This window comes from Sphaerodactylus townsendi, linkage group LG06 (genome assembly GCF_021028975.2).
Source record: "Sphaerodactylus townsendi isolate TG3544 linkage group LG06, MPM_Stown_v2.3, whole genome shotgun sequence".
Lineage (NCBI taxonomy): Eukaryota > Metazoa > Chordata > Lepidosauria > Squamata > Sphaerodactylidae > Sphaerodactylus > Sphaerodactylus townsendi.
In genome coordinates this window covers 132,953,849-132,970,857 of record NC_059430.1, presented here as the reverse complement: position 1 = coordinate 132,970,857, position 17,009 = coordinate 132,953,849, and the positions used below count along the sequence as shown (strand labels likewise).

Sequence of the window (17,009 nt, the reverse complement as noted above, 5' to 3'; positions counted from 1 at the left end):
AGCTGCAGAGCTGGGAATTGAACCCAGTTCCTCTAGATCAGAGTGAACCTGCTCTTAGCCACTATGCCACTGCTGCTCCCAAAAGGCTATGCTGGGGATCACTGGACCTGCATGGACATCTGTGTGGATTGCGGACTGTGATGAGAAGGACAATTGCCAAAGCAATGCATGGCCCGCCCCGCTAGTGATAAATAAAGGAGAAATGGCAAGAAAAGGGAGAAGTAATTAACAAAATGAGAGACCAACTGCTACTGGTAGAAACACAGAGGAAAGAAAATATACTGAGATTTAGAGGAATCTATGAAAGAGAGAAAGATTTAAGAAGGAAAATAATTAAGAATGTGGCAAGGTATTTAGATATGGAGGAAGATATAACTGAAGATGATATCGAGAAAGTAATTTGAATTATAGGGTGAAGGAGGAAAGGAAGCAAGAACAGAATGTGTTTGGGGCTTTTTTTCCAGGAAAATAACAAGAGATGAAATACTAGTTAAAAACTCTAAAACAAATGAAAATAGATGCAAAAGAAATACTGATCTTAAAAGAGATTCCTTCTGAAATATTGAGAAGAAACACATTCTTTCAGAAGGAATCATAATTTTTAACCAACTTTTTCAGATAATTAATAATTTAAGATTCAGATAGGACACTTTAGAAGGGTTGACAGTATTTCACGGCTGTAAGGTTTAAGATTTGTTTCTACGCATCAAGCATCGGAGTTTATGAGGAAAATGAAAAGAGGCTTTAAAGAGTTAAATAAAAATACTAAAAGTTGTTCAAATAAGTATCTTAAATATTTAATTAATTTTTTGGCAGATACAATGGATGTTAAGTTATTATCTTAAAATATTAATGGAGCTAAAACTCCCCCAAAAAGGAAACAAATATTTCATTTTTTAGGAAAAAAGAAATTAGATTTGATTTGTCTCCCAGAAACCCACATTTAAAAAGGAGATTAAAAGTATTTGATTAATAATAAATTGGGTATGCATTTCATTTCAGCTGTTGTTAAAAAATGGGGGGGGGGTATATATGCTAAAGAGAAATATAGTCCTAAAGAAACATTGAATAATAATGGGTGATATATAGCTATAAAAATTGATTGGTTTGGAGAGAAAAAAAGGTAATTGGAATATATACCCCCAATGAAAAAAAAGCTTCTTTTTTCAATGTTTTATGTAGGTATTAAATGGACTTAGATTATGACAATATGTATATAATGGGGGATTGGAATGGTGAGATTTCTTTGCAAACGGACAAAAACCGGGCTCCACAGTCATCAACCCCACCATGCAAATGACAAGACAAATGCTCTGTGGGAATCACGATCGGGGGGGGGGGGGGGCGGCTGCTTCCCACACTGTTCCTTAGAGCTATGACTGACACCCGCCAGAAGCCCCACCTTCTGCATCCCTGACTGGCACCTCTGATTGGGTAAAGGAAAGCAGAAGCAGCTGCTGCCTGGAAGAAGGCAGGTCCCTGGCTGAGTTGCAGAGCCGCAGAGAGCCCCAGCCTCCATCCCAAGCATCTCCACTTACGAGAGCCAGGCAGTAGAGGACAGGAAAGACTGCAGACAACACGGATCTTGCTGGGGCCATGGCTGGATTCATCCCAAGGCAGCTCCCTGGGCAAGAGGACGTGAGCCCTTCCCTTCACCCCTTACCTCGTTCTCCTGCAACTTCTGGTAGTCACGTCCCCACAACACCACTCGCCGGTCCCTGCCTCCTCCCGTGATGATGGTCCCATTCCGCAGGACGCACAAGCCAAAGATGCCGCCCTCATGGGCACCGGGCACAGCGTGGCAAATCCGATTTCCCCCTGCCAGGCAAAGGACATTCTGCTAAACAGCATCTGCTTAGGTGTCATTTCCCTCCCATACTGGATGCCACAAACAGCACTACCAATAAAGAGTTCTGGAGCACCGGGCCACTTGACGCACGCACCAACATGCAATAGGACCAAAAATAAAGGGGAGAGAACATGCTGGTTAACTGGGTGGACCTCATGCAACAAGGGCAGGTGTCCAGCCGGACAGAGCCGGCGTTTGTCTCCCTTTTGTCCAGCCCCTCTGCAAAAAGACCAACCTTTTCCCCAGATGTACAGGTTCCCTCCAGAATCGCCAGTCACCGTGTCGCCATTCTCTGTAAAAGCCACACACAGGACGTATTTGGGCTTCTCGTGTTTCTGTGGAGAAATGCAAGAGGAGCAGCAGAGGGGTGAGCAGAAGTGAGCCCCCAACCCAGGAATGACGCCTTCGTCCTCGCCCCCTCTGGACCAGGAACATAAGGATGTGCTGGCTGGGTGGCAAACACAGACAAGAACTCAGATCCAACCCCTTTAGTAAACACGGCAGAACCGGTCCTCCCGGGTTGTGCATGCAACTGGAAGCTGCAGAGAGAAGAAACACCCACCTCACCACTAGCGCCATCAAACCGCAAGCGGCTGGAGCTGGAGTCTTCCGAGCAGCAGGCCTAGTGGGCTGGCCAGAGGACCCTTTGGCTAAGCATCATAGAGCACCCGGGGGGCAAACAGGCTGAAGTGCTGAACGTTTATTAATTTATTTATTGGATTTGTTAATTGCCCCTCTCATGTCTGGCTCGGGACCACGTACAAACAGAATTACATTACATAAATAACTGTTTCGATATATAAGACCCATAATTTAAAAGACAAAAACAGTACCCAAAATACTAAGACAAAACCACCTTCTACGTAAAACAGCATTTGATAAAACCAACTATACTAAAATCTAAGAAAACCAAGCTGGAGAAATAAAACCCACCAATGGGCTAAGATGACACACAGCCCCAGCGGAGACTCAACAGAGTGCCTGGCAGGGCAGCTCCATCTTGCAGGCCCTGCGGAACTCCATGAAGTCCCGCAGCGCCCTGATCTCCGCTGGGAGGCTGTTCCGGTGGCAGAGGGGGGGGGGGGCTGGCCACGTGGAGGCCAAACGGTTCAGCTTCAGGTGCCTCAGTTTGAGCCACTCCACCACGGCTTCCAATCACTCGGCCAGTTATCCCGGGGTGGAAGAAGGGCGGCCGTCCATCAACAGAAATAGCTGGGTGCAGAGGCATACGGCCTACAGGGAAACGTCCCTGGGCACACGCCTTTCGGCCACCTGACAAAATGGCACGTGCCCAACATCGAGGCCTGGGAACGGCAGGAGCTGGCCTGCAGGGAGGTGGGGCTCGGCGCCCCCGAGTGCAGGGGCGGGGCAACGCAGTGGCAGGGTGGGGGGCACCTGGAGAAGGTGTTGTCCCCAGGTGCCATTTCCCCCCCGATATGCCTCTGGCTGGGTGTCATCAGAATCCCCAGAGCAGCTGAGCGAGGGGCTGCATAGAGATGCTAAATAACAAAGGAGTGAGAAATTGAGTACATGAAGCTGCTTGACACCGAATCCGTCCCTGGGTCCAGCTGACTCTGACTGGAAGCTGCTCTCCGGGGTCTTTCATGTCGCTTCCTGCCTGGTCCTTTTAACTGGAGACGCCGGGGGTTGAACCTGGGACCTTCTGCGTGCCGGAGGTTCCCTGGCTGAGGCAATTCTCCTCTTGCCAATTCCTGCCCAGTTCTGTAAGGCAGCAGAGGGCTCTATTGATTACTCCAATTTTATTCCATCTGGGAAGTGAGAGTGCCGCAGCCGTGCAGCAGATCCAAGAATGCACAAAAGGCTCCCGCAGCCCTTCTGTGGACTCTGCACATCCCTCAACACTGAAAGGCCAGGAGTGAGATGGGGGGTGTCAGCCGGTTCCCTTCCTCTGCTTTGGATCAAAACCGGAGGGAGGGGCTTTGATTCACTGGGTGTCCAGATGATTCAGGGATGGCAGCTGACCTGCTACCAGACCTTTATGGGGTGCCAGAACAAGAGCAAAAGCACTCTTTCAGGGAGGGGCCGTGGGTCAGTGGAAGAGCATTTGCCTGGTATGCGGAAGGTCCTGGGTTCAATCCCTGGCGTCTCCTCTTATGAGGACCAGGGAGCAAGTCTGCTTGAGACCCCAGAGAGCGGCTGAGCAGACAAGACTGACCTTGATGGACTGATGATCAGAGTCAGTATCAGGCAGCATGGTTTAGTGGGTAAAGAGAAGATGCACTCTAATCTGATGCACTCTGCCACTTGAGCTGTGGAGGCTTATCTGGTGAACCAGATTAGCTTGTGTGCTTCAACACAGCTGGGTGACTTTGGGCGAGTCACAGTTCTTTGGAGCTCTCTCAGCCCCACCTACCTCACAGGGTGTTTGGAGGGAAGGGAAAGGAGATTGGAAGCCCCTTTGAGTCTCCTTACAGGAGAGAAAGGGAGGATATAAATCCAAACTCCTCCTCCTCCTCTTCTTCTTGTGTACAAGGGGTCCCGGGGGGGGGGGGGTGTTCAGTGGCAGAGAGTCCACTTGGCAGGCAGACGGTCGCAGGGTCAGTCCCCACCGTTTCCAAAGAAGTAGGGGATGGAAAAGGCTGTTTTCTGCCTGATGTCCTGCAGGGCGGCTGCCGGCCTGAGTAGCCCTTGAGGGGCTGAGCCAGTTGAAGGCAGCTTCCCTGGTGTTCATGCGTGAGCTTCAGACATGAGCTGTCCAAGAGCACACAGTGAGCTTTCCGGCACTGGCTGGGTGGGGTTTGAATTTGAGCCTCCAAAGGCACCGTACTTCACTGTGCTTGTGAAAGGGGCTATGTCACATTTCTCAACACCACCGCTCAGCAAATCTGGGGGCAGAAGGCAGCAAGGAATGCCCCCAGGGCTGAAGAACTACCTGGCCCGCCCACCTGCTGCCCTCGGGGGCTTCCCTCACTCACCTCAAAGATGCCCTGCCGTTTGCTCAGGCTGCCTCCCTCCAGCGTCCAAAAGTGGATGTGGGATTTCCCGCAAGTGATCAGCAGCGTCGGCTCTGTCGGGTGGAAGGTGGCTGCCAGTACGGACTCATTGGAACACTGCCGGAGGAGGAGGAGGAGGAGGAGGAGGAGGAGGAGGAGGAGGAGGAGGAGGGGGCATCAGATTGCGGTGGACGGAGCTGGGGACACAGCGGGAAGGAAGGAAGGGACGGGGTGGCTCACCTTAACATCGGCCAGCTTCTGCTCCTTCTGCCAGTCCCAGATGGACAAGACGTGGTCATTGGAATCGTCGACTGCGCACAGAAGGCCCCCTCCGTTCTGCGGAGAGAAACGGGGCACAGACAGGGGGCAGATGCCTATAAACACCATTGGATTTGCCATGAAGGAATTACAACCAATTTCTGCACCCATCCCACTCACCACTCCAGATCTTAGAAGGTCTTGTTATGGAGACTCTTATGTGCAATTTCACTCTCATTTTAAAGAGATAAGGAGATTTCTAGCCTTCTTGGGAACAGAGGAACTCGTACATGACCTCTCTGACCCCATCCCCTAAGCTCTTTAAATGACCTCTCACCCAGACAGCCCCTTCCTCTTTGCGAGGCTCTGAGTCTGACTGTGCCAAAAGAGGAACCTTCGGGGCGGGCCCATCAAGGGCAGCACGACAACTATTTGACCTTGCGTGTGGACCCAAACACATTTCAAGCTATCAGCTCTTTGTTAAAGGAGTGGAACTTCATGGATCAAGGGGTGATGGCACACTACAACGTTTACTAAACAGACTTTATTTACTTTGCCTGAGCTGTCCACACTTTACCCCCAGCAAGCTGGGGACTCATTTTACTGACCTCAGAGGGATGGAAGGCTGAGTCAACCTTGAGCCGGCTACCTGAAACCGACTTCTGTTGGATTCGAACTCAGGTCGTGAGCAGAGCTTTTTGACTGCAGAACTGCAGCTGGCCACTCTGTGGCACGGGGCTCCTACTTCTTCATTAGGGGGACACAAAATAACTTCCTTAATCCCCCCTCTATTCCCCGACCCCACGCCAAGCTGTTATCACACAACTTCAACACTTGATGATGGCAGCGTTTATATTTCCCCAAATGAAGCTCTAATTCCTCAAAACAGACTGGGATTTAGACACAGGGGCCGTCCATTCCCATCTTCTCTTCTAACCCTGGGCTTGCCTCGACATCCCCTGAACATGAACAAATCAGGCTCCAGGCTTTGCATCAAGAGAGGCTCATAGCATATGGCAAACATCTCATAAAACAGGCTGTTGTGAGTTTTCCTGGCTGTGTGCCTGTGATGTGACCGTTTTTGCTCCTACAGATTCACCTGCAGCGCCTGGAAAACCCACAACAGCCAGTTGATGGCTTTGACAATACACCTCCTAAAACCTCCCCCCATTTGTTTTGATGGCAGAAGAGAAGCGGACTGAGATAGAGGGAATTAGGGATAGAGACAGAGGAAATCTTGCTCACAGATTTGGAGAATCCCACGCAGCTGATGGCTCGGTCAAAGGGCCCTGGCCCCAGGACGTGGAGCGTGTTCAAGCTAACAGAATCCCAGACTCGCACGTGGGGAGGCAGTGGCTAGCAAGGGAGGGGGGCAGAGGGGGAGGGAGGGAGAAAAGAAAGTCGTTTCTTCACAAACTACTCAATTTCAGTGTGGAATTCACAGCCCTGGGACAGGTTGTTCCTTACAGATTAAAGGGTTTTTTAAAAAAATCAATCCATCTCATGGGGAAAAAGCTGGATCCCAAAGCACCTTAGAGACCAGGTACATTTTCAGCATAATAGCTTTTGAGAATCAGAGGAAGCTTCAGCTCGCTAAAGCTCTTATCCCCAAAATCTTGCTGATTTTGAAAGTGCTACTAGATTCGAATCTGGATGTTTTACAGCAGACCAATATGGCCCCCCTGTGAAACTATCTTCATGGAAAAGGAGGTCTCATAACAGCTATTAGCCACAAAAGGCTAAAAGGAACTTCCATGCATGGGGGTGGCCTACCTGAATACCAGAGGTCACAGAAGAGTGATCTAGGGAGCAGCTTCACGTGAGAATCTGAATGAATCTGGCTGTCCCCTCTCAAAAACTGAATGTTGGACTAGACAACTCCGTTGGTTTCAGTGGAATAAATCCCCCCCCCCGCCCCGTCGTACCCCAGCCTCAGAGGTGATGCTCTCTGTTTTGCCACAGGAACCTCACCTTTCCATCCTTAGAAGTCCCGGCCACCTGTCCAGTTGCTATGGTTACCATATCAGGATGCAAAGCCAGGCTAGGGGGAGACAGGAAAGAGGTCACACAGACTCCTGGGACACATCCCCCCAAGAAAAGCCAGCCACAACCTCATTTGTTTCCCAGCATTTTGGATTAGAATATGCACAGACCACTTTCCTTTGCCAGTGGGAGAAAGAGGACGTTGTTCTTTCTGTCCTACTATACAAAACCTTTATTGGCATAACAAGGTAAAATACAGATGGACACAGACAGAAGTACAGGATTTAGAAAGGATATGGTTGCCATCTATATGGTTGCCATCTATGGTTGCCATCTTCTGGAAGCGGCCATGTATAAGGGCAGTTGTAGTGTCAAAAATTGCAGTTGGTTTACATAAGCAGTTTGGTAGCACAGCATAAGCTTTGTCATAAAGATAATATTTTGGGTGTTGGTTCAATTGTGACATGAGGAGAGTTATGATTAGAAGAATAGACCAATGTGCGCTAGTTCTAAGCCAGCGGTGGTGAACCTATGGCACGGGTGCCAGAGGTGGCACTCAGAGCCCTTTCTGTGGGCACGCATGCACAGACTTCATCATGTGGGGGGGCGTAAAATCACCCCACACACACACACACACCCCTAGGCTGGCCTGGGCATGATCCTTTACCTGGGAGTAAGCTCGGTTGCTGGCAGTGGAGCTTGCTTCTGAGTAAACCCTCCTATTCGAAGCGTTGCACGGTTGCTTCACCAAGCTTACTCCCAAGTAACATGCGCCTCGGAGTCACCTGTTTTTCCTAAACTAAAACCTCAGTATTCAGGTTAAATTGCCGTGTTGGCACTTTGCGATAAATAAGTGGGTTTTGGGTTGCAATTTGGGCACTCGGTCTCGAAAAGGTTCGCCATCACTGTTCTAGGCTTTACATATCCCAAAGAGGTTCCTCCACTGGACAGCATATTTACTCGGAGGAGTTTAACCTTCCCTACAGTCTGGGAATGTCTTTATTTATTTATTTTTAGTGAAACTTGGAGAGTACAACAATAGACTCCCAAGAACCATATTCCCAAGATCCATGCATGAAAAAAACAAGAGCACCAAAGATGGAAATACGCAATAAACCACATTTGATCCACTTATCACATTTATCTAACAAAACCACTTAAGAACTATATTAAATTCAGTGTCCTTTACTACAGGTATTTATGTTGAATATCAATGTAACAAGGAGAGAGTATTGCCTGTGGTGCTAATTTCTCATAGGCTGATTCCAAATGGGCCAAAAACAGAGGTGTGAAAACGGTGTGAAAACAGTATGAACCCTTTTACACCATTTTAAACCCTTTTACACCATTTTCACACTGCTGTTTTTGGCCCATGTGGAATCAGCCTTAGATTCATGGCCTGCAACAAATATTGGGATGTTTTCCCTAAGATTACAGGACCATTCCCTGTCAGTAATTTGACAATGCAGACTTTGGGAGGGACTTTGCTCATAATTGGTGTTAATAGGGCTTCCCTTAGTAGTTTATATTTAGGACAGTGGCATATTATATGTTCCAACATTTCTACCAGAGTAGGGCAATATGGGCATACCCTATCTCCGTGGTGGTGAACCTTTGGCACTCCAGATGTTATGGACTACAATTCCCATCAGCCCCAATTGGCCATGCTGGCAGGGGCTGATGGGAATTGTAGTCCATAACATCTGGAGTGCCAAAGGTTTGCCACCACTGCTCTATCTGACAGAGGGAGCTTCTGGAAGCGGCCATGTATAAGGGCAGGTGAGAAGATGTTACACCTGGCTCTAGTCAAGATCCAGCGTTGTTTAGGATCTTGAATTTGTAGCAAATAATTGGCTATCTCACCCAACTCAGGTTTGATACCGAGGTGCAATGGGGAGCATGATGTTGTCGCATGACTGATTAGATATTGTTGTTCCTGATCAAATAGTCTAGTTTTGATTAGACTATATACCACTTGAGGGTCCCTCATCACAAACTCGTCCAGAGAAAAGCCTTATAGGGTGAGTTTGGCAGTAATTGTATTCCACCATTGCGAGTCTTGTATTACTAAGGCCCTAACTATGGAGTAGGCTGCCAGGGTCTAGATGGAAACCTAACCTTATCCAGAATTTACAAGTAAGGAGCCATGCCCTAGTGGCTAGCAAATGGGTGCCCGCTTCTAGGCACAGGAGCGCGTATGGAACACAATGTGGGATTCCGAATATTTTGTATAGAAACGTTGATTGTACTTTTTCTACCTACAGATGCACCGTAGATGCACCAGAGGCAGAGGCGTACTGGGGGGAAATGGCACCCAGGGTGCGCCCCCCCCCCCTTTACCTTAGCTGGTGAAGGAGGGCGGCTGCGGTCCTGGGAAGCCAGATGGGGCCAGGCCAAGGGGCACCTGATGGGCTTGCGGCAGGCTCCCAGTCTGGCCTACTGTGGCCCCGCCGGGCACCCCCCATGTGATCTAATGGGTGGCGTCCTGGGTCAATTGACCCCCCCTCCATATCCCTCTGGCAGATACACCACAGACCAGAAGGCAACCTGGTCAACCAGGAGGCTGTTGAGAGATGGAACCCTGTGCAACGTGCCCCTTGGTTTGTTTTGCACCTGCCCGTCCCTGCCCCCACCCAAGAGGTAGGAAGGTCAGCTCCACAATCATATGGACCCCAATAAGGGCCACAACATCTGCAGGCTGATTTGGGGGAAGAAAAGAGCCTTCTCGGTTGTGCCCCCCAATACCAGAAATGCTTTCCCTATTTTGCAGTGACATGTAAAGTTTCTTTTTCAAAGTCAGCACCTGGCCACGACCTGGAATGTTCACCCTCGCACGAGGCTTGGGAGGCCCCCTCCAGCACGCTGTTCTTATCTCATGGCCGTTCACTTCATTTTAAACTGGCTGCGTTCAATAGTCTTCTGGAAAGGCTAGAGATCAAATTTTAACAGCAAACCCACAACATAAATTCAGGCGGCAGCTCATAAAATCCCTTGGGGGGGAATGGCTGCCTTGCTGGGAGGGAATACCCCCATCTGTTAGGTCGACCCTGGGTGTTCAGTGCTGGGGCCTGGTGACCTGCAAGGGGCCTCTGTGCTCTAGGCCATGTTCCTTTCCCTCCCGCCTGCTTGGCACAGAGGCGTCTCTGGTCTCGGCCAAACATAAGAACTAGCCTGCTGGATCAGACCAGAGTCCATCTAGTCCAGCTCTCTGCTACCCGCAGTGGCCCACCAGGTGACTTTGGGAGCCCACCTGCAGGATGTGAAAGCAATGGCCTTCTGCAGCTGTTGCTCCCGAGCACCTGGACTGCTAAGGCATTTGCAATCTCAAATCAAAGAGGATCAACTTCTCCTCCATAAATCTGTCCAAGCCCCTTTTAAAGCTATCCAGGTTCGTGGCCATCACCACCTCCTGTGGCAGCATATTCCAAACACCAATCACACGTTGCGTGAAGAAGTGTTTCCTTTTATTAGTCCTAATTCTTCCCCCCAGCATTTTCAATGAATGCCCCCTGGTTCTAGTATTGTGGGAAAGAGAGAAAAATTTCTCTCTGTCAACATTTTCTACCCCATGCATAATTGTATAGACTTCAATCCTATCCCCCCTCAGCTGTCTCCTCTCCAAACTAAAGAGTCCAAACAGCTGGCTATCTCCTGTCCGTCCGGCCTTGGGGGCTACTTTCGCTTTCCCGCACTCTTCCCGCTTTTGCATTATGTGGAAAGCGGCAGGTTGGGGGTTGGATTCAGAGGGGTTGTCCTGTGGGGGTTTTGAATGTTGGATCAGGACTGGCTTCTACAAAGCCAGACACATGTCGTCCAATTCAATGCAGGCTTCTGATTCAAGAAACCCAGGGCTGGTCATTGAGTGGATTTATCCCACTCTGAGCCAGGTGAGACAAACCTCTCCCCACACCCAGGAACAAGATTTGCCTACTCTGCATCACTGCTGCCTGCATAGGAAACCCACATCTTATTTGCCCATATTGTGGGGAGAGAACTTAGTTGCCCTAGAGCTGTGGTGGCAAACCTATGGCACACCAGATGTTCATGGACTACAATGCTGGCAGGGGCTGATGGGAATTGTAGTTCATGAACATCTGGAGTGCCGTAGGTTCGCCACCACTGCCCTAGAGGGTGTGGAGCGCCCCCACCTGAAAGCCGTCTCTTCCAGAAACTATTTAAGCACCATCCCTCACGCTTCTGCAAACTGACAGCCCTTCTGTAACCATTTTAAATGTTGTGTATGTGTTTCTTTAAATTGAGAGGCAAGTTGTGGAAGGAGGGGGGTGAAAGAGCGAGGCTGTCCCTGGAGAGCGACTGGGAAGAGTCTCTGCTGAGCTGCAAGAGAGTCAGAAAGTGCGCAGAACTTGCAAGAGCGAGACAGCCGCCCATGCTGGAGACTGACTCTGTCTTGTCAGTCTGAGCGAAGCTGAGAGAGAGACTTGAACGGAGAGAGAGAGACAGGATTCTGTGCTGAACCAAGAGCCGGTCTACGCCAAACTGTACTGAGAAAAGAGAAACTGTCTGTGCCAAACCGATGATGTTATAAGCAGGGCAGAATTGCCAAAGAAACAGCAAGAAACACTGAGAGACCAGAAATGGAGTCAAATCCTAAGAGGGTCTCAGAGCTGTAAAGGAAGGTGAGAGTGGATTGGTGTAAAGTGAAAGTCGCCTCAGCAGAAGTTGTTGCTGTGGTTTGTTTTATTGGTTGCAAATTATTTCCTGAAACCTTTAAACTGAAGAATATATATAAATAAATTTTTATTTTGTTAAATTTAATCTGGAATCCCACACTAGCAATTTCCTCGACTTCAGGAGAAAGTATAAATTCCTAGTGGCAGCAAAATAAACATTATTTTGCACCTGTAATATATATTTATAAAGCAGTAAGAGTGGGCATTGTGCCTTCCTTCCAGCTTGTCTGTGTGTGAGCAGTAACACCTGCACTTTAACCTCTTACCACTTGATGTCATCTGTGTGGCCCAGGTAATGACGCTGGCGCTCTTCTTCCACATTGTACAGAACAGCCACAGCAGCCACAAAGTACACAATCTCCCCTGTAGGCAGCAGAAAAAGATTGGCCCGGCAGTCGCGGCCTCGGTAGCCATAGCTGGAGGGTGCAGCGTTGGGTCAAGGGAGAAAAAACAGGATAAGCAAAGAAAGACCTGGTACCAAATCTGAGATCAAGAAAGAGTGGACTCCGGGAGACGAGGCCAGGAATACACAACCTTTTTGAGCTTCTGTGGATTTCCAACACAGTGTGATGGGAGCAGCCACGAAATGGTTGCCACAAGAGTGGAGCCAGACCCAAAACAGCTGCCAGGGTGGTGGGGGCAACCACGAAGCATATCATGGAGTGAGGCCAGGGGGACTCTTAGCAGTAAGCTCTGTTTGGCAGGACGCCTTCGATTCTGCACAGCCCATCAGAAGCCTGCTGGACACAAGTTCTACCCATACCTGCCCATTTTCTAAAAACACTTGGTGGGCACAAGGAAAGGTGTGAACTGGCACCCTGTGGGGTGGGGTGGGGGGCTGGGCAGACTTTGCTGGTCAGAGGAGACAGTGGTGAGAGAGACGGGGCCAGGGTGTCAGAACCATGCCTGTCAGTATCTTGATGTCTTTGCTGTGTGTGATTTGCTTCCCTGTTTCCCTCTTCCCTTCCTAGCAATCTCCTGGCGCCAGCCCATCTTCAAAGAGGTGTGAAAGGTTCCCAGGTTCTTTGTAGCTTTCTAGTAGAAACTGTAGTGGACATTTGGTGTGGGGCAAAACGGGGGGATTAAAGGATATAAGTCCTGGATGGTTGCCACAAGAGTGGAGCCAGACCCAAAACAGCTGCCAGCGTGGCGGGGGCAACCACAAAGCATATCATGGAGTGAGGCCACGGGGACTCGTACCAGCTTTACATTGTTACTCTTCGTGTCACCTGGAAGAAACTGCTTTTGGACTTTCCTACGGTCTCTGCTATTTCCACGTTGGAGAGTCTGACACAGGGCTCACCCATCACCCCACCCCCTCCCTGCTCTCTTTGAGCCAGCAGCTTTGGAGCAGGATACACCCAGTCCAGCTTCAACTTCTTATGGGGCAGGTCCAGCTTGGTGTCAAGACTGTACGTGGCAACGACAGCATCGGGGACAAACATTGGGATGGGGCGTCCTCGTAAGAACATCTTCACATAACCATCCTCTGTGGAAATATTAAGATGCAGAAGAGACAGAAAGATAGAATCATAGAGTTGGAAGAGACCACCAGGGACATAAAGTCCAATCCCCTGCAGTGCAGGAATACACAATCAACGCACTCCTGACACATGTTCATCCAACCCTCTGTTTAAAAACATCCAAAGAAGGAGACTCCACCACTCTCCCAGGCAGTGAATTCCACTATCAAACAGCCCCGACAATCAGAAAGTTCTTCCTAATATTTAGGTAGAATCTCTTTTCCTGCACCTTGAATCCATTACTCCGTATCCTAGTCTCGGAGGCAGCAGAAAACAAGTTTGCTTCCTCTTTGATATGGCATCCCTTCATATATTTAAACATGTTCCCCCCTTAACCTTTGCTTCTCCAGACTAAACATCCCCAGCTCCCTAAGCCTCTCTTTGTAGGGCATGGACTCCAGACCTTTTACCATTTTGGTTGCCCTCCTCTGGACCTGTTCCAGCTTGTCAATATCCTTCTTAAATTGTGGTGCCCAGAACTGAACACAGTACGCTAAGTGAGGTCTGACCAATGCAGTGGTACAATTACTTCCCTTGTAGACACTATACTTTTATTGATGCATACCAGAATTGCATTGGTTTTCTTGGCTGCCGCATCACTCTGCTGACTCATGTTCAGTTTGTGGTCTACTAAGACTCCCACATCCCTTTCACATGTACTGTTGTCAGATCATGAGGGATTTGAAGTATTGCGATTCTTGCACTTGATGTTCCGAGTTCCCAGGGCTACAGAGGGAGCCTGTTGCCCCCCACAGGGCTCCTGCCTCCCTCCAAAACTTCCCCTCCCTCTCCTTCTCATCTCATTCCCCTAACGGGGGCTTGCACACGATTGGTCCCCTGTGGCAAATACAGCACTCGGGCAGGTGACCAAGCAGGGAAACTCTTTGGCCAAATTCAAGCACGCGAGCCCTCCCAGACAGGCAGCCAAGACTCAAATTGTGTGTCCAGTTTGCATCCTAATGAGCTTTCCCTGGATTGTGTTTCCCACCCTCAGCACAAAAACAGAAGGGGTGTTGTTGTCCCCAACTCACCAGCGTTGAACGACGCTTCCTTAGGTTTGCTGCGAGGGGGAGAGAGATGAAGGGAAAGTCAAAAGGGGGGGGAGAAGAGGATGCCCCCTCCAATGCACGCAGCTCCCTGTCCCTCACAAAGGACTCAGTTGCTCTCTGGGGCTGTGCTCCCCACAGGGACACCTTCTCAGCTAACCAACCCTTGGCGATATCGGCCAGTGTGCAATGTCAAAATAGCTCAGCTGGTTGGCAGTGCAGGGGAACCAGCTCTTATAGGAGCAAACATGCAAGTGAGAGAAGCTGATGTCAGAGGCAGCGAACTTCACGTTGCAGGCGTGTGCTCCGCGTGCGTGTGTTAGATTAGGGCTCCCTCCCCCCAGACACGGTTGCAGGAGCAAGCATGTCTCAGGCTTCGTGCCCTGGCAAACAAGAAGACCCGGAAGCCGTGGTTGGCATTCTTGGAAGCAGCGTACAATGGAAGGCAAATTAGTTTTGGTTTACTCCAATTTATATCCCAATTACTGACTGACCCGATGACCGCATGGAGAAGCCTTTGCAACAGAGTTGTGTCCCAGATCCCACTTACCTTTAGGGACATCGCAAGTCTGTACGACTTTCAGAGTCTTCGGGACAGCCAAGAGAAAGAGTCTCCCCCAACCAAATGAATGCAAACGCCAATGAAGAGAAGGGCACTCAACGGCCACCCGTTGGGCTCAGCACCCTGCCTCTGGACAGAGGGACAGCCAGAGGTCCCTAGCGCTCTGGCCAATGAGGTCATGTGCCCTGGCATTGGCAAGGGTTTAGTGCAGGGATGCCAAACTCATTTGCTAGGAGGGTCAGCTTTGACATAAATGAGACTTGACTGGGCTAGGCGGGCCCCAGAGTGGCACTGGTGGGGTGCCCAGACTGGCAAGCCCATGGTGGGGTGGGGTGGCTGCCTTGAGGGGGCTTCTCAGGCCTACCAGCCTGCTGAGGCAACCCACGCTCTTCATTTGGCCTGGCTTTCACCAAGTGCAGTCCTCAGTCAAACTGCCACCAGCGGCTTCCTGCGGGGGGGGGGGGGGGGGCTGATGCTTCAACCCCCCAAGCACAACTCCCAGCCTCTTCGACGAGCAGAGATCACTGAAAGGGAAGGAGCCTCCTCGGAGGGCGGCTGAGACCAAGCCTTTCTTCTGCTCCTGTGGACGGAAAGTCTGGGCAGCCAAAGGGTTAACGCTGCTGCTGCTGCTGCGGGGGGGGGGGTGGAGGCGGGGGCCGCTTCCTGGCCCATCTGCGGAAGCGTTGATTTTGCGCACCCAGCAGCGCTCCTGCCTGCCCTCCGCCGCCTCGGTGTGTGGTCGCTGCCCTCCGCCAGCCCAGCCCCCCCCCCCGCCCCGTTGCTTCACCTGGCCAGGAAAGGCGGCCTGCAAAGGCTCCCCCCATCCCACGGTGGACCCAGGCGGGCCCCCTGCTGGCACCCGGAACCCCCGCCCAGGCTGGGCGCACCCGGAGACACGGGCTGCTACATCGCCCGCTTGGCGCCTCCCTGGCACTGGAGCAACAGCGGGCGGGGGGGGGGCAGGGAGGGGGCCGCGCGAACCCCCCCCCTCCCACACACACAACAGGCTGCCCGGGCCCGCCCTCTCTCGATCTAAGGATGGGCGTGTGGAAAGTGGAGCGGGCAGCGCTCCGGAGCGCTTTACCAGGCAGGTATGCCGCCTGCCCGCCCCCCTTGGGGCAAACTGCACCTGATCCCACCGGCTGCCGTGCGCGACCCTGCCCCACAACCCCCCTTCCACACTCCTTCTGCCCCAACATGCAAGGGCGCAAGTCAACTCCAGCAAGCAGATCGGCGGGGGGGGGGGGGCAATTCTGGCCCCGGAGCTCTTGCGCTGGCGCCGGTCCCTCTGGGGGGAGAGCGGGTGGGCGGTGGTCCCCTGTGCTGGAAGCACTCTGCGCGTGTTCAGAGGCACCCTGGCTGTGCAGAGCAGGGCCGGGGGAGCTGGCCAGGGCCTCGCCGCCCTTACCTGGGGCTGCCACTTCCCGAAGCCTTCCTCATGGTGCAAACGCCAAACTTTCACTCTGGCAGCGGCGGGAGTCCCAGCAGGGCCCCGCCCCGCCTCGCCCCAGTCCCAGGAGGGAGGGGCCAAGCAGCAGTCCCGCCCCTTTAACCCTCGCTGTGCCGGGAGGAGCGCCCCGCCTCACCTGGGGAAAAAGCGGCGGCCGAAGGGGACGGGCCGGGAGAGGCGGCCCCCCTGGCCGGAGGAGCCTCCTCCCTGCGTCCCTGCCTGCGCGCCTCCTCCCCGGCTCCCCCGCCGGCCGCCTTGGGCCCCCATGGGGCACCGGGGGTGGGGGTGGGTCTGCCCACGCCAGGCAGCCACCGGCTGAGCCGCGTCCATCGCAGGCGGAGAGCAGGGAGGGGGCGGCTGCGCTGCAGGCAGCTTTAGCAAGCGAGCCAAAGGGCGCGCCGCCCGCCCTCCGCCCCTCGCAGTCGGGCAGCTGGGCGTTTCCAGGGCCCCCTTCCTTCCTCGGCACGGAGCGGGGCCTACCTGCCTTCCATACGAAATGGGACCCAAGCGCTGCCCTCCCTCGCTCCTCAGGGCCCCCTCCTCTGTCAAGACTGTTTCCCCTCCACTCTCAGGCATCCCAGCAGCAGATTCTGCCCACCCCACCCCCGCCACGTCTCCTGGCAGTCCAGGCAGGAAAGCCAGAGGGGTTCAGCGAGGGGGGAGCCCGAGAGGCAAGAGACACCCAGGAAAAGC

At 51.9% G+C, this 17,009-nt stretch overlaps 1 protein-coding gene across 6 annotated transcripts in view; it reads right to left on the bottom strand.

Moving 5' to 3' along the window:
• EML2 (EMAP like 2) overlaps positions 1-17,009 on the bottom strand; it is a 37,819-nt gene that overhangs the window by 9,924 nt on the left and 10,886 nt on the right. For 2 of the 6 annotated variants that reach the window (XM_048499297.1, XM_048499298.1), the window contains exons 4-12: positions 14,290-14,318; positions 13,095-13,224; positions 12,002-12,151; positions 7,033-7,102; positions 6,307-6,417; positions 5,044-5,139; positions 4,786-4,920; positions 2,085-2,184; positions 1,664-1,818 (exon numbers count right to left, since the gene is read on the bottom strand). In XM_048499297.1, the coding sequence (XP_048355254.1) occupies positions 1,664-1,818; positions 2,085-2,184; positions 4,786-4,920; positions 5,044-5,139; positions 6,307-6,417; positions 7,033-7,102; positions 12,002-12,151; positions 13,095-13,224; positions 14,290-14,318 (976 nt within the window). Of the gene's footprint in view, positions 1-1,663; positions 1,819-2,084; positions 2,185-4,785; positions 4,921-5,043; positions 5,140-6,306; positions 6,418-7,032; positions 7,103-12,001; positions 12,152-13,094; positions 13,225-14,289; positions 14,319-14,854; positions 15,631-16,274; positions 16,400-16,452; positions 16,670-17,009 lie in introns of those variants that run through there. The other 4 variants (XM_048499300.1, XM_048499301.1, XM_048499302.1 and 1 more) reach the window with 4 other exon arrangements.